This window comes from Delphinus delphis, chromosome 8 (genome assembly GCF_949987515.2).
Source record: "Delphinus delphis chromosome 8, mDelDel1.2, whole genome shotgun sequence".
Taxonomy (NCBI): Eukaryota; Metazoa; Chordata; class Mammalia; order Artiodactyla; family Delphinidae; genus Delphinus; species Delphinus delphis.
In genome coordinates, this window is record NC_082690.1 from 15,350,932 (window position 1) to 15,376,816 (window position 25,885).

The 25,885-nt window shown below is 40.0% G+C and overlaps 1 protein-coding gene across 1 annotated transcript in view; it reads right to left on the minus strand.

Annotated features, from left to right (window-relative positions):
* The window catches only part of CBL (Cbl proto-oncogene), an 82,674-nt gene that overhangs the window by 3,050 nt on the left and 53,739 nt on the right, over nucleotides 1–25,885 (minus strand). Inside the window, exons 4-15 of the mRNA XM_060017798.1 lie at nucleotides 25,390–25,546; nucleotides 24,444–24,565; nucleotides 23,969–24,106; nucleotides 22,572–22,659; nucleotides 21,627–21,758; nucleotides 21,210–21,413; nucleotides 14,721–14,852; nucleotides 14,254–14,634; nucleotides 12,417–12,511; nucleotides 1,555–1,695; nucleotides 1,076–1,176; nucleotides 175–357 (exon numbers count right to left, since the gene is read on the minus strand). Coding sequence (XP_059873781.1) covers nucleotides 175–357; nucleotides 1,076–1,176; nucleotides 1,555–1,695; nucleotides 12,417–12,511; nucleotides 14,254–14,634; nucleotides 14,721–14,852; nucleotides 21,210–21,413; nucleotides 21,627–21,758; nucleotides 22,572–22,659; nucleotides 23,969–24,106; nucleotides 24,444–24,565; nucleotides 25,390–25,546 — 1,874 coding nt within the window. The remainder of the gene's footprint in view (nucleotides 1–174; nucleotides 358–1,075; nucleotides 1,177–1,554; nucleotides 1,696–12,416; nucleotides 12,512–14,253; nucleotides 14,635–14,720; nucleotides 14,853–21,209; nucleotides 21,414–21,626; nucleotides 21,759–22,571; nucleotides 22,660–23,968; nucleotides 24,107–24,443; nucleotides 24,566–25,389; nucleotides 25,547–25,885) is intronic.

The window sequence follows — 25,885 nt, forward strand, 5'->3', positions numbered from 1 at the left end:
GAGCCTGAATACAGTTTAACTTCCTAATTTGGGACCCAGGACCAGCTTTCCTCCCACTTCAGTCCACTCCTTCCAGCTACTGACTTACTGTCACCAGGCAGTCATCTCTGTTTCAGTATAAATAAGAAGGCATACAGCATTTCAGGACAAACCCAAGGTAGCCTGGAGACTCACTCGTTGTGGGATCACCTTCCAGAGACAGCCAGCCGAAGGAGGAGCTGGCGTTGGAGATGTCAGAGAGCGTGCGGCGGGCCAGCACTGCGGGCACAGGTGGCTTGGGGACATCGTACCCGTCGTCTTCATTTTCTGATTCCTCAGGGCCAGTGTTGGCATGGGCTGCAGCCAAATTCCCTTCACCTAGAGAACAGTTTGTGCAGTTATCTTCTTTCTCCAACGTACTTCACCTTCTAACATTTCAGTACGGGGGCATCCGTTCATTCAAACACACACGGAATCAAATGGTTACCGAATAACCACTAGGGGCCAAACACCGTGTGGCCCTGTGCATAGAGATAAAAGAAACAGGGAAAATAAGATCTGCACCAATCCTGCAGCTCTACTTTTCTGAACATGTCAAAAGCTACCCTTGCCAAGGTTAACAGTCACTGATGTCCAAGACTCAAGCACCACTTTATAGCATTCATTCAACATTTTCATCTGCAGTTCACCTTGGAAGATCAGCCAAAGGGCCCTGTTGTGTGCACTGCCTTCCTGAACTTTCAACTTGGTAAGCTAGTTAGTATGGGAATTGAGTATTCACCACCCACACACACAAGAATTTCATCAGTGTTGAAAAGCAATGGGAATAAGAGGGAGCTAGCTGTCAGCACTGCCGATCCAGGCCATATAACACAAAGGCCTCCAGGCCCTAGAAGGATGAAAAACACAAAAGGAACTAGCTGTGTAAATGGGAAATAAAACAGAGGAGGTGGTTTTACTGCCATAGATCAAAGGTATTTTGCCAAGAAAATTATTTACGAATATTCCGCGTAGGTCAAGTTCTCATTGGCCAAACATTACAGGCTCATTCCTCCGGCACATCAATGATTGTTAACGTAGCAGAACGACTACTCACCAAAGGTGCCGCTCTCTGTGACAGACGGTGCCGCCTGGGACTGAATATTATACATTGCTTCGTATGTACAACTATCGATCTGCTGGTTACAATCACAGGCTCTGGACCAGAAGGAAAGTGGCATAATGATCTTCAGAAACAGAACTCTGTTATCCGCAAACTTATTAAGATATACCTATTCACAACTTCTCTAGACCCTGACTCTATCAAGAATCTCCATCCTCCTCTTGCCAGTATCACTAGTACATATCAAAAGATTGACTCTTGTTACTAGTAGTAGCTGTGTATGTTTTTGAAATTACTGTGATGTTGAAGAAACATTAAGTGGAATTGCTTACAGCTGCAAGAAGCTTAAAACATTAGAGGTTACACACATCTTTCTGCTTCATTTCTGGCTGGGTAATGCTATGTGCAGGCAGCAAGCCAAACAGGTGAGTTGGTGTCAACTGAATTCCCAAATAGGATTGTTGTGAACCTACCGTGAACTCTGGGTTGTCTCCAGAGGCCACTTCACTTCTGGCTTTTGAAGTCCCACAGGCCTAGAGGAAGGAGTCATATACTCTGTGTCCTCCTCACTTTCACACTGCTCCCCAGGTGGCGGCTTTGGCACAGGAAGAGGTCTGGAAGATGAAGAATAAAAAACAGAAAAAGAAAACAAAAAGAATGAACTGCTTTGCAACTATTTGAAATAATTTGAAAATCATTGTAGAAGAAATATATAACATCCTACAATGTTCAAGATACTCCTAGTGAAAATCAGCATGTACAGCACGATTCCATACACACAAAACTGGCAATGAGCATGTCACATGTTGCTGATCACGGTCTGACTCTAGGTGGTAAGATTATGGATAACTTATTTCTTTAGCATCACTTATCTGTGTTTTCTAAATATTATTATAATTAACACATACTATTTTCATAAAGAGAAAAGGATCATTAAAAGGGTAATCCAAAAATTTTAATTCTTTTTGTTGATGATGTTAATAAAAAGATACAATTGCACCTCTTACTCATTAAGCATTTTGGCAGTACACACTTTAAACCATTCACATTCTCTTGTCACAGTAATTCTACCTTGGCTGCATCTCTGGCTATGTAAAAAGATGTTCACTGAAGCAAAGTTATTACAGTAAAAGCTTTTAAACAAAATAAATATACAACAACAGGGAATGATTAAATATATGATGTTACAGCTACATTACATAATAATATGCAATAATTAAAAGTGAGGATTTGGGGGACTTCCCTGGTGGCACAGTGGATAAGACTCTGCACTCCCAACGCAGGGGGCCCACGTTCAATCCCTGGTCAGAGAATTAGATCCCACATGTATGCCACAACTAAAGAGTCCGTGTGCCACCACTAAGGTGCCTGAAAGATGCAACTAAGGAGCTCTGGAGCTGCAACTAAGGAGCCCACCCGCCACAACTAAGGAGCCCACGTGCTGCAACTAAGGAGTCTGTGAGCCGCAACTAAGGAGCCTGCCTGCTGCAACTAAGACCCCATGCAACCAAATAAATAAATAAATATCAAAAAAAAAAAATAAAGTGAGGATTTTGAAGAACTTTTTAACTGATAGGAAGAAATGCCCAAGATATAATGCTAAGTTTAAAAAAAGGGAAAACATAAAACTACATCTTGATCTAAAACATATATACACTTTACATGTCTGTAGCTATGGCCAAGTAACAAGCACTGTCTAACCGTCTGCCTAGAACAGCTAGCTATAAAAGCAGGAAAATATGCAAAAGAAAGAAGGCATTGGAGAGCAACCAGGCAGCCAAGATTTGAGAGGCCAAGATTCCAGAGAAAAGGAGAATACACTACAGTAAGCCCCATATTAGGGGTTCTGAACTTGGGGTTTCAAGGTAGTTTCAAGAGACTGAGGAGAGAGGGATTGGAATTTGGGCCAAGGCACGAGGGGTCAAAAATCCTGGAGAAGGGAACAGTAGAGAAGTAGGTTTGAAATTCTGCCTGTAATTTTCCCCAGAGCTACTGCGAATCCTTAAACCACGTATGAGTGGGACTAGATTCTGATAAACCAGGCAAAAAGTAGTAGTACTTTGGTTGTCTTGCCAAACTAGAGAGACAAAGTTGGAGGTAACAGACATGGCCTTTAAAATAATTATAATTTATATATTCCATTAAAACAGAGGATGGAGAATTTTATTAGAAAACTACAGAATGATTTTTTTTTTTTAATTCACATGGAAATTCTAGGACCTGAAAACACAGTATTTGTAAATACAATGGATGGATCCTGGGGCAGATTAGAAACTGCAAAACAGAAGATTAGGGAACTGAAATAGAGCAGAAACTATTCAGATTCAACTAAACAGAGGAAAAAGAATGGAAAACACAAAAATGAGCATAAGAGCTATATGAGGTGTGGTGAAAAGGTAGAACTTTCAGGTAACTGGAGTCACAGAGCGAGAGGAGAAAGAGACTGCACTGTTCAGTGTATTTTAAGAAACAGCGTACCCCCTGAAACTAACACAACATTGTAAATCAATTACACTCCAATAAAAATTTTTTAAAAAAGAAAAAAGAAATAGTGGCTGAGATTTTCTATGCTGAATTTTTCTTTCTTTCTTCTTCCTTTTCTTTTTTTTGGCCGCGCTGCCCGGCTTGTGGGATTTTACTTCCCGACCAGGGATTGAACCTGGGCCCTCAGCAGTGAGGGTGCAGAGCCCTAGCTACTAGACCGCCATGGAATTCCCAGTGGCTGAGATTTTCTAAAACTGATTAAAAACATCCAATGACAAAATCCATAAACTCTACAAACCTTAGAAGGATAAATATAAAGAAAACTACACAGACGCATTATAGTGAAACTGCTGGGATCCAAAAACAAAAAGGTTTTATAAGTAGTCAGAAAAAGAATCATGCTCTTAAAGGGGCAACATTACGCTAATTTTCCAACAGAAACAATGAAAGTCAGAGGGCAGTGGGATGATATTTTTAAAGTGCTGAAAGAAAATAACTCCAGTTCAGAATACAGCTGACCTCTGAACAACATGTGCTTGAACTGCACGGGTCCACTTTTACCCAGATTTTTCCCCATAAATACACACTACAGTACGACACAAGCCACAGTTGGCTGATTCTGCAGATGTGAAACTGTGGATACAGAGGGCCCACTGTAGTTATATCTGGATATTCCACTGCGGGGAGGGTCAGCGTCCCTAACCCCCAAGTTGTTCAAGGGTCAAGTGTACTATGTTTAGTGAAAATATCTTAAAAAAAATGAAAGTGAAATAAAAGATATTTTAAGTCAAGCAAAATTTGAGAGAATCCATTAATAGAAGATACACTAACAGCCCCTCCTCTTTCTCTCCCCGCCACACCCTGTCTCTCTAAAGGAAGTGATTTGGGCAGAAGGAAAAAGGTTCCAGGTGGAAGTGTGGTAAAGCAGGAAGAAATGAGGAGTGCTATAGTATAAATATGTGGGAAATTTAAATGTCCAGGAAGTGTTAAGAGGGACTGATTCAAAGTAGACTCTAATGAGTCTAAAGGGATATGTTGGAATCCCTAAGGTAACTGTTAAAAGAGTATTAGGAGCGAAACGGTATAATAAAAAATACTTTAATCCCAAAGAAAGAAAGTAGGAAAAAATGAGCACAGAAAAGATGGGGAAAATGGAGAAAAGAGTAGGAACAAATATTCCAATTATTTTTAAACAAACAAAAAAAAAATGCTAGACTGGATTTAGGGGGGAAGAAAGCCAACAAGTATATACTACTTACGAGAAACATACCTTCAATGAGGACACAGAAAAGTTGAAAGTAAAAGGATGGAAAAAGATCATGCAAACACTACAAGAGAGCTGATGTGGCCATTTTAATACAAGTAAAAACAGACTAAAGCTGGCTAGAAGCAGAACTAGAGAGTAAATGGAATAATCAAAACAATTATCATTTAGTTGATAATTCTAAATTTCTATGTATCCTAATTACATATACTAAATACATATACAATACAAACTGATAGACCTAAAGGAAAAAAGAGAAACCCACAATTATAGGGGGAGAATTTAACACACTCCTCTTGGTATTTGACAGAACATGTAGACTTAAAAAAAAAAAAATCAGCAGGAAGATAGTATAGTTGAATACAATTAAAAAATGACACATACAGAATGCTGTGCCCAACAACTGCAGAATATACATTTTTATAAAATGAAGGTAGTAATATGTATGGAATTTACCATAAACTAGTCAATAAAGGTCTCAACAAATAGCACAAATTGAAATCACAGAGTATGGTTTCTGACCACACTGGAATGAAACTAGGAAGCAGTAACAGAAGAGTAACCAGAAAATCTTCCAATGTTTGAAAATCAGGCAACACATAAATAACTGATGAGTCAAAGAAGAAATCACAAATGGAAAACCATATATTTTGAAGTGAATGATAATGAAAACAGGACATATCAAAATTTGTGGAATGCAGCTACAGCATCTGTTATGGACTGAATGTTTGTGTCCTCCCCAAAATTACTTTTGAGGTCCTAATCCTGAATGTGGCTGTCTGTGAACATGGGGCCACATCTGAGGAATTAAGGTTAGATGAGGTCCTGAGGATGAGCCCCTGACTCAGTAGGATTGGTGTGCTTATAAGAAGAGACACCAGAGAGCTTGCTGTTGCTCTCTTTACCTCTCTGTGTGTGCATGTATCAAGGAAAGGCCATGTGAGGACATACTAAGAAGGTTATGCAAGCATGTAAACCAGTAAAGGATTCCTCACCAGAAACCAAATATGCTGACATCCTGATCTTGGACTTCCAGCCTCCAGAACTATGAGAAAATTAAATTCTGCTGCTTAAGCTGCCCAGTCTGTAGATAGTATTTTGTTATGGCAGCCTGAGCAGATTAATACAGCACGCATCTCATGGAGCTAGAAAAATAACAAATAAAACCTAAAGGAAGTTGGAAGAATAAAATAAAGAGGAGAAAGCATGAAACAAAAAGCAGATACGGGCTTCCCTGGTGGCGCAGTGGTTGAGAGTCTGCCTGCCGATGCAGGGGGACACGGGTTTGTGCCCCGGTCCGGGAAGATCCCATGTGCCATGGAGCGGCTGGGCCCGTGAGCCACGGCCGCTGAGCCTGCGCGTCTGGAGCCTGTGCTCCGCAACGGGAGAGGCCACAGCAGTGAGAGGCCCACGTACCGCAAAAACAAACAAACAAAAAGCAGATACTCAACGAGGATTCTGGGAAGACGGTAGAAGTTGTCTGATGTAACTATTTTGGAACTCTAGAGTCTGTTGAAGGTTTGTAACTTCCAGGTGAAGACTGGGAGGCTAAATCGCTGTTAATTTCAGCTCTTAGCATAGTAGCAGCTACCCATTCTCAACCCTGCCACATAGCAGGCAGCTGTGCAAATGTTCCTGGAGCAGCCTGCACACAGCTTGCAGGAGCCAGGGTGGCACAAAGGACTCAGCCCTCCAAATATTGGGAATCTGTGTTCTGATTGCTGCTCCTGTTCACAGAGGTGCTGACAAAGGGGCAGCAACCACTGTTGTTGCACCTCCCAGCATTGTTGTAAGCCCCTCCTGCTCTGGCTGAAGTGACTTCCATGAGATTTTAAAGGAAGATGTGGAGAAAATCAAGAAAATGATATGTGAATAAAATGTATCAATAGAGACAGAAAACCTAAGAAGAAACAAAAAAGAAATTCTGGAACTGAAAAGTACAAGTGAAATGAAAAAAAAAAAATTACTAGAGGGATTCAAAAGCAGATTTGAGCACCGAGAAGAAAGAATCAATGAACTTGAAAGACAGAACGATGGAAATTATCAAGGCTGAGGAACAAACAGAAAGAAAAAGTACTGAAGAAAACTGAACAGAGCCCAAGGGAGCTGTTGGACATAACACCACCAAAGGACCAACATATACATTGTGGGAGTCCCAGGACAGAGAGAGAGAAAGGGGCAGAGAATATCTGAAGAAATAAGGGCCAAAAACTTCCCAAAATGATTAATATAAACATCCAAGAAGTTCATTAGACTCCAAGGAAAAGGAACTCAAAGAGACCCACATTTTCAAAAGACAAAGATAAAGAAGGAAGCAAAACATCACGTACGAGGGATCCTCAATAAGATTATGAGCAGACTTCTGATCAGAAGTTTTAGAGGCCTGAAGACAGTGGGCCGGTATATTCAAAGCGCTAAAAGAAAAAAAAGCTGTCAACCAAGACTCCTACACAGGCATACCTTGTTTTACTGCACTTCACAGATGGTGTTTTTTACAAATTGAAGATCTGTGGCAACCCTGTATCAAGCAAGGCTGCTGGCACCATCTTTCCAACAGCATTTGCTCACTTCAAGTCTCTGTGTCACACTTTGATAATTCTCAAAATATTTCAAGGTTTTCATTATTATATTTGTTACAGTGATCAGTGATCTCTGATTATACTATTGTAAAAATATTATGACTTGCTGAAGGCCTGCGTGACGGTTAGCATTTTTTAGCAATAAACTATTTTTTTTTTTTTTTTTTTTTTTTTTTTTTTTTTTTTGGTGGTACGCGGGCCTCTCACTGCTGCGGCCTCTCCCGTTGCAGAGCACAGGCTCCTGACGCGCAGGCTCAGAGGCCATGGCTCACGGGCCCAGCCGCTCCGTGGCATGTGGGATCTTCCCGGACCAGGGCACGAACCTGTGTCCCCTGCATCGGCAGGCGGACCCCCAACCACTGCGCCACCAGGGAAGCCCCAGCAATAAACTATTTTTAAATTAAGGTATGTACATATATATTTTTAGACATAATGCTACTGCACACTTAAAACCACAATATCTCTAAGGTATGCCTGTATTTGGTAAAACTGTCTTTCAAAAGTGAGGGGGAGGGGCTTCCCTGGTGGCGCAGTGGTTGAGAGTCCGCCTGCTGATGCAGGGGACACGGGTTCGTGCCCCGGTCTGGGAAGATCCCACATGCTGTGGAGTGCCTGGGCCCGTGAGCCATGGCCGCTGAGCCTGCGCGTCCCGAGCCTGTGCTCCGCAACGGGAGAGACCACAACAGTGAGAGGCCCACGTATCGGGAAAAAAAAAAAAAAAAAAAAAAAAAAAAGGTGAGGGAGAAATCAAGACATTCCCAGATAAACAAAAGCTGAGGGAGTACATGACCACTAGACCTGCCCTGAAAGAAATGCTCAAGTGAGTCCTGCAGGGTGAAATGAAGACACTAGACAGTAATTTCAAGCTGTATGGAGAAATAAAGACTTTAATAAGGGTAAGTACATGGAGAATTATAAAAGCTAGTACTATTGTAACAATGGTTTGTAACTGTACCTTCTGGTTTTTTCCACATGATTTAAGACAGCAATACATTTAAAGGGAAAGTGTAAGAGCCACTATTACTGTAACTTTGGTTTGTAACTCCAAATCTCTTTTTCTGCATAATTTAGGAAACTAATGCATTTAAAAGAACTAGTTCATGAACTCGTTTAAAAGAACTAGGGGCACACAATGTATGAAGATGTAATCTTGTGATCAACAACCAAAATGGGTGTGGTGGAGCTGTAAAGGAGAAGAGTTTTTGTATGCTATTGAAGTTAAGCCGGCATAAATTCAAATTATAGTGTTATACCTTTGGGATGTTAAATGTAATCCCTATGGTAACCACAAAGAAAATATCTATAGCGTATACACAAAAGGAAATGCAAAAGGAACTTAAACATTTCACCACAAAAACCCAACTAAACACAGAAGACAGTAATGCAGGAAATAAGCAACAAAAAACTACAGGGCATACAGAAACCAAATAGTACAATGACAGAAGTCTCTCCTTATCAGTAATTGCTTTAAATATAAATGAGTTAAACTCTCCAATCAAAAGACAGAGACTGGCAAATTGGATTAAAACACACGATCCAATTATATGCTGTCTATAAGAGACTCTGATATTATACTAATATCAGAAACAATAGACTTTAAATCAAAAAACGTTACAAGAGACAAAGAACATTATATACACTAGAAGATTTAAAACTTATAAACATTTATACACCGAATGACAGTAAAATATATGAAGTAAAACCTGACAGAACTAAAGGGAGAAACAGACAGCTCTACAATAACAGCTGGAGATTTCAATACGCCACTCATAATAATGGACAGAACAAGAGGACAGAAGATAAGTAAAGAAACAGAGGACTTGGGCTTCCCTGGTGGCTCAGTAGTTAAGAATCCGCCTGCTAATGCAGGGGACACAGGTTCAAGCCCTGGTCCAGGAAGATCCCACATGCAGTGGAGCAACTAAGTCTGTGCGCCACAACTACTGAGCCTGCACTCTAGAGCCTGTGTGCCACAACTACTGAAGCCTGTGTGCCTAGAGCCCATGCTCCGCAACAAGAGAAGCCACCGCAATGAGAAGCATGCGCACTGCAATGAAGAGTAGCCCCCGCTCACCAAAACTAGAGGAAGCCTGTGCACAGCAACGACAACCCAACGCAGCCAAAAATAAACAAACAAAATAAATTAGAAAAAAAAAATCTGAATAGACCTATAACTAGTAAGGAGATTGAATCAGTAATCAAAAAATCTCCCAACAACAACAAAAAAAGCCCTAGACCTGACAGCTTCGCTGGTGAATTCTACCAAACATTTAATGACAAACTAATACCAAATCTTCTCAAACTTCTCCAAAATTGAAGAGGGAACCCATTCCATGAGGCCAGCATAACCATGATACAAAGCCAGACAAAGACATTACAAGAAAAGAAAACTACAGACCCATATCCCTTATGAACACTGATGCAAAAGTCCTCAACAGAATGCTAGCAAAAAGAATTCAGCAGCATATTAAAAAGATTATATACAATGAATTACCAAGTGGGATTTATACCTAGAATACAAGAATGGTTAAATATATGAAAATTGATCAATATACTACACCACATCAACAAAGAAAAAAATACCACATGATCATCTCATTGATGCAGAAAAAGCATCTGAAAAAACTTAACACCCTTTTATGATAAAAATACTCAACAAAATAGATAGAAGGAATGTACCTCAACATAGTAAAAGCCATATATGAAAAACCCATAGCCAACACCATACTCAATGGTGAAAGACTGAAAGCTTTTCGTGCAAGATCACAGACAAGGCAAGGATGCCCACTTTAACCATTTCTGTTCAGCATAGTACTGGAAGTTCTAGCCAAATCAATTACGCAAGAAAAAGAAATAAAAGGCATCCAAATTGGAAAGGAAGAAGTAAAATTATCTCCGTTTTTTCAGACGATGTGATCTTATATGTAGAATACCCTAAAGACTCAACAAAAAAGCTGTTAGAACTAATAAATCAACTCAGCGAGGTAGCAGGATACAAAGTCAACTCACAAAAGTCAGTTGCATTTCTATACATGAACAATAAACAACTTGGAAACGAAATTTCAGAAACAATTCCATTCGTAATGGCATCAAAAAGAAGAAAATACTTAGGAATTAACTTAACCAAAGAGATGAAAGACTTGTACAATAAAAATTACAGGGCTTCCTTGGTGGCACAGTGGTTAAGAATCCGCCTGCCAATGCAGGGGACACGGGTTCGAGCCCTGGTCCGGGAAGATCCCACATGCTGTGGAGCAACTAAGCCCGTGGGCCACAACTACTGAGCCTGTGCTCTAGAGCCTGCGATCCACAACTTCTGAGCCAACGTGCCACAACTACTGAAGTCCACGCGCCTAGAGCCGGTGCTCCGCAACAGAAGAAGCCACCGCAATAAGAAGCCCGTGCACCGCAACGAAGAGTAGCCCCCGCTCGCCGCAACTAGAGAAAGCCCGTGTGCAGCAACAAAGACCCAGTGCAGCCAAAAATAAATAAGTAAAATAAATAAATTTTTTTAAAAAATTACAAAACACCACTGAAAGAGATTAAAGAAGACAAATAAACAGAAACACATTCCATGTTCATAGATTGGAAGACTTAATATTGTTAAGATGTTAGTACTACCCAAAGTGACCTACATATTAAATGCAATCCCTATCAAAATCCCAGTGACATTTTTTGCACAAATAGAAAAACTCCAGACTTCCCTGGCGATCCAGTAGGTAAGACTTTGCCTTCCAATGCAGTGGGTGTGGGTTCAATCCCTGGTTAGGGAGCTAAGATCCCACATGCCTCACGGCCAAAAAAAAAAAAAAACCCCAAAACATAAAACAGAAGCAATATTGTAACAAATTCAATAGACTTTAAAAATGGTCCAGGGGGGCTTCCCTGGTGGCGCAGTGGTTGAGAGTCCGCCTGCCAATGCAGGGGACACGGGTTCGTGCCCTGGTCCAGGAAGATCCCACATGGCGCAGAGTTGCTGCGCCCGTGAGCCATGGACGCTGAGCCTGCGCGTCCGAAGCCTGTGCTCCACAGCGGGAGAGGCCACAACCGTGAGAGGCCTGCGTACCGCAAAAAAAAAAAAAAATGGTCCAGGGACTTCCCTGGTGGTGCAGTGGTTAAGTATCGCCTGCCAATGCAGGGGACACGGGTTTGAGCCCTGGTCTGGGAAGATCCCACATGCCGCGGAGCAACTAAGCCCGTGCGCCACAACTACTGAGCCTGCGCTCTAGAGTCTGTGAGCCGCAACTACTGAAGCCCGCGCGCCTACAGCCCTAGCTCCGCAACAAGAGAAGCCACCGCAATGAGAAGCCCGCACACTGCAACGAAGAATAGCCCCCACTCGCAGCAAATAGAGAAAGCCTGCACGCAGCAACGAAGACCCAATGCAGCCAAAAATAAATAAATTAAATAAAATAAATTAAAAAAAAAAAAGAGTGTGGTGTTGGCATAAAGACAGACATATAGACTGATGGAATAGAGTGGAAAGCCTAGAAGTATCAACAAATCCTCACATATATGGTCAAATGATTGCTGCCGACCTTTTCATTGTTTTTTGTTTTTGGCCACACCGCGAAAGTGTCCCGGTTGGCTTTTTTAAAAATTTCTTTTAGGGACTTCCCTAGTGGTCCAGTGGTTAAGACTCCATGCTTCCAATGCTGGAGGCCCGGGTTCAGTCCCTGGTCAGGGAACTAAATCTAAATCCCATGTGCTGCAACTAAGACCCAGTGCAGCCAAATAAATTAATATTTAAAAAACAAAACCCAACAAAAATTGCTTCTTTGAAAAGATTAATAAAATTGATGAGCCCCAGCAAGACTGATCTATGTACATATGCACAGAGAAAATAATGGAAAGAAACAGTCCAAAACATGATAATTTTTACATAATGGAAATACAGGTCAATTTTAATTTTCTTCTTTATACTCTTCTGGGTTTTCTAAATTTTCTATAAATAAGTTGTTTAAAAGTATCAACTCTACTGTATGAAATATAATTTTAGTAAACTTACCTGGCAGCCAGAGAATAAATGGCATTGGCAGATGCAGAAGGTTTGATTTTGGGATGCTCACACTCTGGACCTGCTAACGGGCTGCTATTCGTATTCTGGAAAGAAAAGTGTTTAAAAAAAAAGAACCTTCTTAATACAGCTAAGTATCTCCTCTTACTTATTTAATCTATTCAAAATAACAAGAACAATCATACAGACACAGACCTCTCCCCCAATGCCATGCTTAAGGATTATTATGTGTGACAAAAGTATATTTGAAAGTTCAAATGTAAGGGTTAGGGAGACAGTTCTAGGAAATGGGTTTTTTTTGTTTGTTTTAATTCTAGAAAGATTTGAGGAAACTGGCTGTCTGCACAAATACCATTCTAGCTTAAAAAATCTACACATCTTTCCATACTGATGCCACCAGAAAGTCAAACCTAATCCACTCTCACTAATTAGACTGCCTATCACATAAATGCCACTTGAATGCTAAGTTACCCTCCCCTTTCCCTTTCAACGAAGAAATACATAGTTCATTTAAGGACCACAGGATTTCTTAACTTCACCCTCCAATTCCATCTTTTTCTTGGATTTCTAACTACCTACTGGACAATTCTTCCTTCAATGGCTCATCTCAAATTCAACATGTCTGTCGCTAGTTAGCCAGGTTCAAAACCTCTGGGGTGTGTGCATATGTATATGTGTGTGTATGCGATTTTTCATCCTTTTTTCCACCCACTGACTGCTTTCAAGCCTTTCTGGGTCTTTGTTTCATGCTCCCTAAAGTCTCGACCTAAACCAGCTCCCCCTCCTGCTCCTAGACCAGGATTCTTCCCCTTGTTTACCCAGTACCAGCTATATGAGACCCCTTTGTTATTCCTCAGATAGACTCTCCCAAACTCACTTGCTTTTCCCTCAACCCCCGTTGCTCCAGGTCACTCCCCACACTACTCCAGGTCTTTGCTCAGAATTGTACCCCATCCCTACATGTACCTGCCCCATCCCAACTTTCCCTATACCCTGTTTTTACCCTATTTTTCTCCACAGCATTCGTCGGAATCCACTATCTTACATGTTTTGTAACGTATCTTGTTCATTTTCCATCTTTCCTCCGGTGGAATGTTAACTTTGTGAGGGCAAACTTTTTTGCTCAGTACATAAACGAACCAACAAAAGAAGGAATATACCTCTCCCACCCCCTGTTCTGGACCCATTATCTCATGCTTATCCAATGGACTGCTAACCTCCCTTTTTTCAATCTATTCTCTTTCCAATCCATCCTGCATACTATTCCTAGATTCCTCTCTTTAAACCATCATTTTGGTCACGTCACTCCACTAATTTAATCTTCACGTACTCTTCATTTGTACCAAATAAATTCCAATTCTTTTGGGAGGGGGTATACAAAGTGCTCTAATCTAGCAGCAAGGCTCCTTTCTAGCCCCTTTTCCTACTCTGATACCCAAAATTTGTTTTTCTCAAATTAAACTACTTCTTATCCCACAATACATCTTGAGCATTTCTGTCATTGTAGGTCTATTTTAAAACTGTATCCACTTTGGAAAGAATATTTCAAATTCAGATGCCACTCTTTCCATAAGCCCCCATGATTGCTCTATCTAGAAATAATCTCTCCTTTCTTTAAAACTGAAGTGTTTTCTATTTATACTACTCATGGCATACACACCCAGAAACACATTTATTGCATAACAAACATATTAACATATACACTTCTTGACGGTAGGGATTAATATTATCCTTGAATCCTGTACAAAACATACCACAGAACTGACCCATTCAATGCCATCCACGAATGTTTGTTATTAAGATAAATAATTTCAAAATCAGGACTCACCATGGAGGTATCCAGACTGAATGTGCTTCCAAGCCTAGGCACATCGGTTCTGGGTTCCATTTGTGAGGGCAAGGAAAATGGAAGTGAGTGCCGGTTGGTTAATTCTCTCCCTGTCCAGGGGTCACTAGGGTTTGGCGCAACTACTGGTACTTTGGGGATTGGCCGAGGCAGCCATGATGCTTCTCCAGCACGGCCAGAGGGGACAGGGGGCAGTTTGTCTCTGGACGGACAGTCGCCTGGTGTACATGGCAAGGGGCGTCTCTGAGGCCGTGTTTCCGCTCCACCAGAATATGGCCGGTCTGGAGGGGGTGGTGGTGGAAGATCTCGAAGAGTGGGAGGTATTGGTAATGGTTTGTCCTTATGAAGGGAGCCAGAAGGAGCCTGTGGAAGCATGATGGAAGCAATCAATCAAACCCCACTAATACACAACAAAGAATCAGAAAATGTAGAAATGGATAATGCTTTACCTTAGAAGCAGTTCCAAGACCAGAAGCACTTGAAGGAATAGATATTCGCTGTTGTAGAAGGTCAAGTCGTGGTGGCACTGGGGGAAGGGAAGCTTGTGGGGCCATGGAGAATGGAGAAGGAGGTCGTTCCACCTAACACAAAAAAATTTCCTAACAGGTTATTCTTGTCTGGTGGAATGGTATCTCTCAACTCCTCTGAAAGATGTACACAACAAGTACTACATGAACACAGAATATACCAACGAGCCTGACTTTGGCTTAAGGTAGTGCTTCCTGAATTATTTCTATGTCACCAGAAGAGGGCGCTCTCAATCACAGAAATACCATGCAGATGCAAGCTACAGGCAAAATGTAATATCTAGAAAAGGCTGTGCTACATAAAAAGCTTCCTAGCTTATAATTTTAGAAAACTTTACAATTTCCCATATTTTCCTCTTCAGAAAAAGAAAAAAATCTTTCCAAGATTAAAAACAGAAAATCATATTAAAAGAAAGGGGCATACATTAACCTCTCAACAAATCACCTAGGAAAATAATGATTAAGGGGCAGAACGAGGAAAGAAATCAAAGTTAATAAATTCTCCATGGGTTATTGTGATTAAAAGAAAAAAAGAGATTTTTAAGAGAAAATGATCAATGGTATTACTAAAAAGCATCTTTAGTTCTTCCAAAGAAATGCTATTTCAATTCAGTAATTAAAAGGGATAATTTTTTTTGTCAATTTGTAGTCTAAAAATTGAGGTGCCAAATCAAAAGAAACAAATAAATGTATAACCTTTTCCATTTCCCTGCCTACAGCAGGGTGATGAGTAGCTGATAAGCTTGTCCAAGTAAGCTGTCAAGAGATATACAAGAATTTATACAAAATACTAATTCACATTTGCATTCCCTAAAAGCAAAATAGATGGAAAATAGGCAAACATGTATTACAAGCACTTATGTAAGGTGACAGAGAAACAACCATCCCCATACTGAGTCCTATCATTAATGCTGGGAGGTGAATGAGGGAAAAAAAGGCTGCATCATCAGCTACTTGCTTTTACTCATGCTTAAGAAAACGGGCTCCATGTCAATGCAGCATGAGCAGCTAAACACCTCAAGGGTTAAGGAAGTGAAAAGTGATTAGTCAAACTAACTCTCACTTCATCATCAATATCTAGTCACTGCATCTTGTTGATTTTCCCATAAAATAATCTCATATCTATATCTTCCTTTTCATTCTACTTACCAACTTCAGACCTGATTTATTAAAACCCCCTTCTAGTGATTCTCCCAACTTCTAGATTCTTATCTCACCAAATCATTTTGCTCACCATTACCAGCTTAACCATCCTTAAATACTCACTAGTTCAAAACCCATCCATCAGTAACTTCCACTTTCCCATGTCACAAAATGTCACTTTCCTGCCTCGCTTTCTCAAGTCTAATTTGGTCTCCCTAACCAACAGCATTTTCCATAATGCCCTGTGTTGGAATTCCTACCTCCCTAACTTTGTTCAAGTTGTTTCTCAATTTGGAAGGCCCTCTCTGCCTATTTTGATCCCTCCCACCATCCTTCCCTCCTTCTCATTCCTAAAGGGCAGAGGATTGAGTTAATCATATTCTTCAATTCACGTTTCAATATCATAACCGACCCACGAGATGTTTTTTTATCTCAACATACAACAAAGTTCCAGAAAAGGATAAAAGCACATACGGGGACGAAATTATCAAAGAAATAATACAAGAATATTTCTAAGACCTAAGGGACATAAATACCCATATAGAAAGCGTTCACTGCATAGCTAGCCCAAAGAAAGAAAAGAAAACTAATAACCAATCAACCAACCAACAAAACACTTAAATTTTCAGGGAATCAAGGATAAGGAAAACATCCTAAAGGCTTCTGAGGATAGAGGGAAAGGAGGTACTAAAGAGCAAAAATACACCAGAAACTAGAAGTCACTGAGGCTGTAACAATTCATAGAGCTAAATTTTTTTTTCAACCTAGAATTCTGTACCTAGTCAGTTTGAGGGTTGAATAGAGACATTTTAAGATATCAAACGTCTCAAAAATTTCACCTCTCACCTTTTCACAGAAAGCTTTTTGAGAGCATACTCATTTGAGAGCATACTCATTTTGAGAGCATACTCCACCCAAACAAGGAAGTTAAAGCAAGAAACATAAAAACATGGGAGTTAAGAAATAGGCACTCCAACACAAAGAAGAGGCAATGAAGTCCCACGATGATGGTGAGGGGAGACACCTCAGCGTGACATGGAATGCAGCACACCCAGCGAAAAACCAGTCCAGACTGGAGCCAAAACATGGCAGACTCCCATATATTAGTATACTATATAACATAATATCTACTATATTAATATGCTAATAGAATTTACTCCACAGAAAATCATATCAAGAGGATGTTTGGTAAGACGTGGTCGTGACAGGTACAAACTGAACACTAAGGAAATAAAAGTAAATCAATTATTTCAGAAAAGCAGAAGGTTGTAAAAGAAAGCAAAAGTAATTATCAACAATTGTAGTATATTACTTGATACAATAGGGAGCAAAAATCACTTGAATACTGACAGAACCAAAAAACATTCAAATTAACTATAGTCGGAAGATAGGGAGTAGGAAGGAGGGAGATAAGACATTTAAATCCTTTTCTAAACAGATAACTAATATTGCAGAATCAAGAGAAAGCAGTATAGTATATGGTTAAGGAACAGCTTTTAGAACCGAAAAATCTGAATGGGACACAGGAGTTAGAGGGGGTAGAAGCAGGGAACTGACATTTCTGTAAACCTTTTAGCAATTCTTTTAAACTTAAAAAAAAAAAAATCCAAGTGCACTGATCACATGGAATTTTTTAAAAAGTAGATTCACTATTTTAAAAACAAATCAGGGACTTCCCTGGTGGCACAGTGGTTAAGAATCCACCTGCCAATGTAGGGGACACGGGTTCGAACCCTGGTCCGGGAAGATCCCACATGCCGCGGAGCAACTAAGCCCGTGTGCCACAACTACTGAGCCCGTGCTCTAGAGCCCACGAGCCACAACTACTGAGCCCACCGTGCTGCAACTACTGAAGCCCGTGTGCCTAGAGCCCATGCTCTGTAGCAAGAGAAGGCACCGCAATGAGAAGCCCGCGCACCGCAACAAAGAGTAGCCCCCACTCGCCGCAACTAGAGAAAGCCTGTACACTGCAAGGAAGACCCAATGCAGCCAAAAATAATTAAAAAAAAAAAAATCAAAACGAAACAAACAGCAAAAAGCAACAACAAGCTACTAGGATATGACGAAACAGACACTCTCATAGTCTCATATACTTTGGGAGTGACTTTAGGACAAAAAATTGGGAACAAAAAAAGTTAAGATATTTTTATTCCAGTATTTTATTCATACAAAGTAGATAATGAACTATAAGGTACAAAGAATAATAAAAGATGAAACACCCACGTAGAACCTATCATTCAGCTAAGAAATGAAACACCATGGCTTTCTGAAATTCCCATGTGTCCCACCACTAATTATATCCCTCTCCTCTCTCAAAGAGTTTAAATGGACATACTCTAATCTAGCAATTCCACTATTAGAAATTTACCCTACAGACAGACTTGCAAAAGAATGTCCATATGTGTAAGCCTGGAAACAACAGGAATGTCCATTAAGAAGAGACTAAATGAATTACAGAATAGCCAAGTGCAAAACAATATATGAAGCTGTTTGTTTTTCTACTTGAATTTTTACAGTATGCATTTATTTATTTATTTATTTATTTGCGGTACGCAGGCCTCCCACTGCTGTGGCCTCTCCCGCTGCGGAGCACAGGCTCCGGACGCGCAGGCTCAGCAGCCATGGCCCACGGGCCCAGCCGCTCTGCGGCATGTGGGATCCTCCCGGACCGGGGCACGAACCCGTGTCCCCTGCATCGGCAGGCGGACTCCCAACCACTGCGCCACCAGGGAAGCCCTACAGTATGCATTTATTACTTTTATTTAAATGAGTAAATTTAATCTCATTTATATATATTAGCTACAGAAAAAACTGTTAAATTTCTTCTTTCCTCTAAAGTCCTATAGCACTTAGACTGTGTACCCAACAATTTAGAATAATGTGCACTGTCTGGCTTGTATTAAATAGTGTTTCACCTGTATATATATTCTCTTCCCAAATAAAACTACTATCTCCTTTTGGGCCTTTGTCTTAGGTTTCTTATCCCATATAGCACTCAAGAGAGCTACTTAACTAGCACAACAAACAGCTTGCAAAAGTAGTATGTGTTAACCGTGAAAAATTCAAACATACCATAAAATGAAAGTCCTCTGATCCTGTAGCCTCAGAAATAATAGTAATGTGACGTGTAGTCATCCAATTTTCCCCCCATGCATGTTAAAATAATTCTTTTGTAACTAAATAATTTTAACAGAAGTAAGGTGACATTATATATAATATACAGTTGTTTTTTTAATTTAATACACATTGACAGCTTTCCACTTAAGTATATGTAAACTGAGTTCACTCTGCAGAGCATTCTGTTATATGGACTGTAGTAGACAGAATAATGATCACGGTCCCCTCTCCCACAGGAAGATGTTCATGCCCTAAAACCTAGAATCTGCGAATCTGTTATCTTACTTGGCAAAAAGACCTTTGCTGATGTGATTAAGGGTACAGATCTTGAGATAGGGGAATTATCCTGGATTATCCAAGTGGGCCCAATCTAATCACATGAGTCCTTAAAAGTTGAGAACCTTCATGACTGAAGGAGGAGGAAAGGAGTCCAGGAGCCAAAGAATGTAGCTGGCCCCTAAAAAATACCATCAGCTGACAATCAGCAAGGAAACAGGGATCTTAATTCTACGACCGGCAAGGAACTGAATTCTGCCAAACCCAAATGAGTAAGGAAGGCCGACTGTATTCATTGCACTGTGCCACTTTACATAAGGGACTTGGGCATCTGCAGATTTTTTTATCTGCTGGGACTCCAGGACCCAATCCCCTGCGGATACTTTCTTTTGGGTTTTTTTTTTTGGCCACACCACGTGGCATGCAGGATCTTAGTTCCCCAGCAAGGGATTGAACAGGTGCCCCCTGCAGCAGAAGCGTGGAGCCCTAACCACTGGACAGCCAGGGAATTCCCAGGAAATACTTTTAATATAATATTACAAGGTGATAAGTTCTATGGCAGACATATTCATAGCATCCCAGAAACACTTGGCCAGACCTAGATTATTTGTGGGTCTTGGGCATGGGGGAAACAGGGTAGAGTATGGAAAGGTTTCCTAGGAAATGAAAACTGAGCTAAATTACATAGAAACTATCAAGACAAAAGCACGGAGAAATTTTTAGTGGTTCAGTCTTGCTGGATTACAAAATACACAGTGGAAAGGATTACCAGGGCAAAGTGCCTAGAAAAGAGAATGGACTTATTACTCCATTAAGTAATGAGAAGTCATTAAAGAGTGTGAGGCAAAGGAATAAGGTAGTCAAGGTATGTGCTGTAGATCAATGACTCTGGAAGCGGGACGAACAGATGATTATAAGAGCCTGAAATAAGGCAGTGACATTGAGGACAGAAAGGAAAAGATACACTGGATACAATCACTTAAGAGATGGAATCCATCCTTTCAATATTTATTGAGCACCTACTATGTGCCAGGCAGTCAGGTGCTGGTATAAAAGAAAGCTTCTTTTGTACAAAAAAATGCCTCCTATGAAGTTATAACAGTCCAAACTAGAGAACTGACAACATATTAGAACCTCTGTTTGCCCTATATTTATTAAAATCTTCAATGACTGCCTTACTTCTAATTAGTGAATAAATCCCTGTTTTACCCTACCACTGACGTAACAGAACTTGTTCACATACTTTCTTAGCCTTTATCTTTCCCATCTTTACTAGGACCTTTCTAGTTTTAGTTTCTGTATGGTACCTCCTATTACCCTCCAATCACTGTAGTTGCCATTTATTTGGTTGTTAACGGTGCCTCATTTCTCCCGCCCAAACCTAACTTTCCAATGCCAAGACTCCATTAGAAAAATAGGCAAGGAGAAAATATTCTGCTCACAGTAGCAAAATGGGTCCAATTCTTTTACTCACCCCTCATTTTCTCTACCAAGCTATCTGAATAGAGCCCAGTTCTAGCATACAGACAATAAGAGCATGGGCCTTGAAGCCGGAATGTCTGGCCACAGATTCTGGTTCGACTGACTAGCTGTGTGACCCTCAGCAAATTCCTTAGCCTCACTGTGCCTTGGTTTCTCCCACTGCTAAATGAGGAGAACAGTAATATCTACTCACATGGTTACATGAATATGTATCAGTATAAGATTATGAGTTAAAATAAGTAAAGTACTTAGCATCATCTTTTCTCACACAGTAAACGTTCAATAAATATTAGCTACTGTTACTCCTTGTATTTTGGATGTCATTAAGTGCTCTATTGCTTTAGGACACAACTGATAATGGATTTTGCCACAGTCTCTTAAACTGAAGCTTACCTTGGCACCAGCCAACTCCTTCATCATGAAGAGAGAATCATCAGCTCGTTCATCGTCATCATCATCATAATTTGGGGAGGGAGCTCCCTCTGCTCCTTGCCTCAGCAGGCTGCCACTTCCTCTAGGATCAAAGGGATCGACCACAATGGGCTCAGTACCTTTAATTTCACATCGGCAGAAGGGACAGCCCTGGCCTTCTGATTCCTGCAAAGGAAACAGGAGATGGTAATAGACACATCTGAAAGTTCTTAAAATATTCGTCCACTAAAAATACATTTCCTAGAAACGAAAAAAGAATCAAAAGTTTAGAACCTACCCCACAAACCAGGCCATTCTTTATATCCGTAAAGGATATATAATCCCCAATTCTTCATTGTCATTACTTAGCTGAGAAAAGAGCATGGTTTGGATCCATACCTGCCAGGATGTTAGACAGGATGTGCACATGAGGTGTCCACAGGGCTCAATCTTTACATCTTTATCATTTTCAGCACATATTTTACACAGTTGGAATGTGGAGCCCATCTCACAGTATAATTCATATTGTTCCTTTGATTAAAAAGAAATTAAGAGATTATTCAGCCTATTGCAAATATCTGTTGAATGAATGACTGCAGCTGTAAACGCTAAAAACAGGAAAATTGAAAACTGTTACTTTTAATACTACTTTTGCTTGTATGAAAGTGTCACAACAGTGTTCAATTAAAACAGAAAGCACCTAGTCTTGGTCCTTTTTTTTTTTGGCCGCACCCTGCAGCATGTGGGATCTTAGTTCCCAGACCAGGGATCGAATCTGTGCCCCCTGCAATGGAAGCACGGAGTCTTAACCACTGGACCACCAAAGAAGTCCTTTGGCCCTATTTTAAGAAGCACAGTTTAAAAAGAAACCACACAGGACTTTCCTGGTCTCGCAGTGGTTAAGAATCTGCCTGCCAATGCAGGGGACACAGGTTCGAGCCCTGGCCCGGGAAAATCCCACATGCCGTGGAGCAACTAAGCCCGTGCGCCACAACTACTGAGCCTATGCTCTAGAGTCAGCAAGCCACAACTACTGAAGCCCGCATGCCTAGAGCCCGTGCTCTGCAACCAAGAGAAGCCACTGCAATGAGAAGCCCGTGCACAGCAACGAGGAGTAGCCCCCGCTCGCTGCAACAAAGACCCAATGCAGCCCCAAAAAATTAAAATAAATAAATTTATTTTAAAAAAGGAAAAGAAGCCACACACACCTAAATTCACTAATCTAGTCAATGGTTTAAAATTTACGTGTTCCAATCACTTAATATAATTCTACTGTCAGTTCTGTAAAGTATTATACAAAAGCTTGGCTCTAGTAATATGGTTATAATTTAAAACAAAGTTCACCTGGGTCACTTTGATGTGGTCTTGGGGAGTTGGTTCACATAAGCCTGTCAGGTCTGGATTCTGATTCCGTCCATCAGGAAACAAATAGCTATAAAAAGAGTAACCAATCTTGGGGTTCTACTGAAGCCAATTTATCACTGCTTACTAATACAGACAAATGTTATCTAGGAATTCTCTCATTCTAAAAGGGCAATTTTGCATAAGTGCAAAGATAAATTTTACTAGTACTTCAAAAAAATTAAATAACACAGATCAGTTCCAAGAAGATACTCTCCAAACATTGATACTCTTTCTCTATTTTAATCAAGGGGTTGACAAACTTTTTTGTAAAGTACCAGAGAGTAAATATTTCAGGCTGTGCAAGCCGCATAAGTCTGTGCCACACATTCTTCTTTGGTTGTTTTTTTAACAACACTTTAAAAAGGAAAAACTATCTTAGATGCAGGCTGTACCAAAACACCTAGTCTGTGGGCCGCAGTTTACCAACTCCTATTTTAATCTGTGGATGGCCACAAAGTGGAAATTCTTAATTTAAATGACATTTGCTTTGACCAAAGATCTGAAATACCTTTGTTTACAGATTTAACACAGAGAGACACTAACTTAAAGACTGGACCACCAGAGAAGTCTGTTAATTTAAAAGAAATGTAACAAGAAGCAAATTAAGCCACCGAGATCAACTACCAGGAAGCTTCTAGCATCAAACTGCTCTGCCATTTGGGGAAGTACCCCTTTCAGCTCCAGTGTTACTGTAGAAGACGATGCATGATGGAAAATGGATTTTCCTAATCACTTTAAAACACAAGTCGTTTTCTGATACCTGGTCAACTGTTAGTATTTTTAGTGCTTACCAACTGATAATCAATTTGAATTCCAAAAGGAATAGCAATTCTGGAATAAATAAGAACTTAGTCATAAATATTAGCAGAGGTTACAAAAGCCCACAGCCTGAAGAAATGCTGCTGAATCAACACGAAGTTAGGATGAAGGCTGATGAAGGCCACTGAGCGTGCTGCCATCAGGAACATCTCATCATTCTGATGCTGGCTAGTCAAATAACAGGTAACGTTTTCTGCTAATTGGTATATTTTAAAATCTAGCATAGATTTGAAAATAAATTAACATTTAGAAAAAAAGAAAGACAAAATTTACTCAGGGTAACAAGCGAAGTAGTAGAGAAAAATAATTTCACTCAAGGAATCCTTCCAAAATAAAAACCAAAGTCCTACTGAACCTGAAAATCCAATAGCCCCAATAGCGGGGGCTACAATATAACCTGTCAATATGTGTCCTGAATCTTTATCTGCAGAAGAAACCTGGAATAAAGTCATTAATGATGCAGTTTTACAGCCCCTAAGTTCCTAGACTCTAGCAGATGGCAAACAGTATGTACTTACAAGCCTTCCCTGAAGCCATCAATCAGCGCTTGGAAGAGAGGTTTATTGTGAGGAATTGTCTGGAGAATGTTCCCATCGGCAGTGACATACCCAATAGCCCACTGACCCAGACGAGTACAGCTCAGCCGGAAAATGTAACTGAGAACAGAGAGAAACAAAATCTTTAATATACATACTTGCATTAGGGTGGAAAGACAAGACAGAGACAAAAATCAAAAGGACCATCAATAATAGATTCTTTAATGGCTTCAGACCAAAAGCAAAAGACATATAAGCTCAATTCTTAAGTGGCTTGAAAGCATTTATCAAATCATAGTATCTGAATATGTCAATTCCTCTGATAAACAGATATCAATTCTGCCGCAGAAATGTGGTCACTGGGGAACTAGTAAAAGATCATGTTTCCTCTATTTCAGCAAAGGTCACAGGAGAATAAAGTTCAGGTGAATAAACCTCTTTGCTTCGTTGCACTGACCTGCCAGGTTTGTGAATGAATTTCTGGAGCCGAGCTTTCACTTCATCATATGTCAGGAAAGCCATGTAACCAGGATGAGTTACAGCAAGACTGTTCCAGTTCCTGAGCAAAGAAGACCAGGGCTAAGGAAACAAGAGATCAATCAGACCATTTGGCTCAAGACATACAACCAGCCTCAGAGCAATGAAGAACAAAAGGAAAAGCAACCTGAATTCTCAATTATAAATTCTCCATTTAGTGTCACATATTTTCAATCATGTTGTTACTTTAAGGGAAGACAAACATGTTTGGGAAATAAGAACTCTGAAAAGCTAAGAAGAAAATTACACATGCTTATAGGGAGAAACTTAACTATACAAAATGAAATTCAGAAAATTTCCAAGCAGCTCTAACCAACAGTAGTGAGGCTGAACAACAAACAAAAACAGAGAAACAGGGCAAGGCCTAGATGTGCAAGTAAGAAGTTTCAAATAAAGGTTTACACAAGGTGGCATATACACCCATTGTTTTTAGAAAAAGAAAGAAGTGAGTTCTTTGTGGAGCATCAATACATCTCAATATTAACAATCAAGAATTTCAATACCATAGGAGAAAAAGCTGGAAACATACATAAATGTTCAATAACAGAACTCACTAAATATATTATACCCATCTTTAGGATGTTCTACAACCATTAAAATGATGCAAAGAAGAATATTTAATAATAGAGAAAGATTATAAATGTGAGGGGAATAAAGCAGATTACATAGTTATTCTTTTTACAAAAAAAATTTGTATATATAAAATAGAGTAGTTTTAACCTTTTTTTTTTTGGCTATAGTTTCTAGAATGAATAAAATTATTTTCATAATAGGCAAAATCCCAAATGTCCAAATGTTATTTTTTAAAAAGGTTTCTCTTCAGAAAAATAGCAATAACTAGTTTAGCCAACGTTTTAGTATCCTACCTGAAAGAGTCGTGTAAAGATGTCGAATTCAAACACTGAAATATAATCATTGCAGGTCAGATCAATAGTGGATTTCAGAGCCATGGCCTCCAGCCCAGAACTGATGGGATGTACTTCATGAAGGGCCTGTCTGAAGCTCTTCCAAGGTACTATTGTCCTAGGATGGGAGTGGGGGTAGGAGAGAAGGCAGAGTGAGATAACAGATAATTTCAGGCATTGCTACATTCAAGGAAAAGAGAGCCACATTAAGCTCTCAATATCAATTTCAATTTTCTTAAAGAAGCTGAACTATATTTTACATTGAGAACAGAAAGGGCATAAATGATACATTTCTTAACTTTCTAATGAATAAATTAATAATAGAGACATCTTTTTCTACTTTTCTTCGGCAGAATGCTGTAAGTTCATTCCCTTTCTCATCTTTCTTCAGACATTTGTTCTATTAGAAAAGCATTGGAAAGAGAGATAAGATTATCCTTTTTGTATAACAGATGTA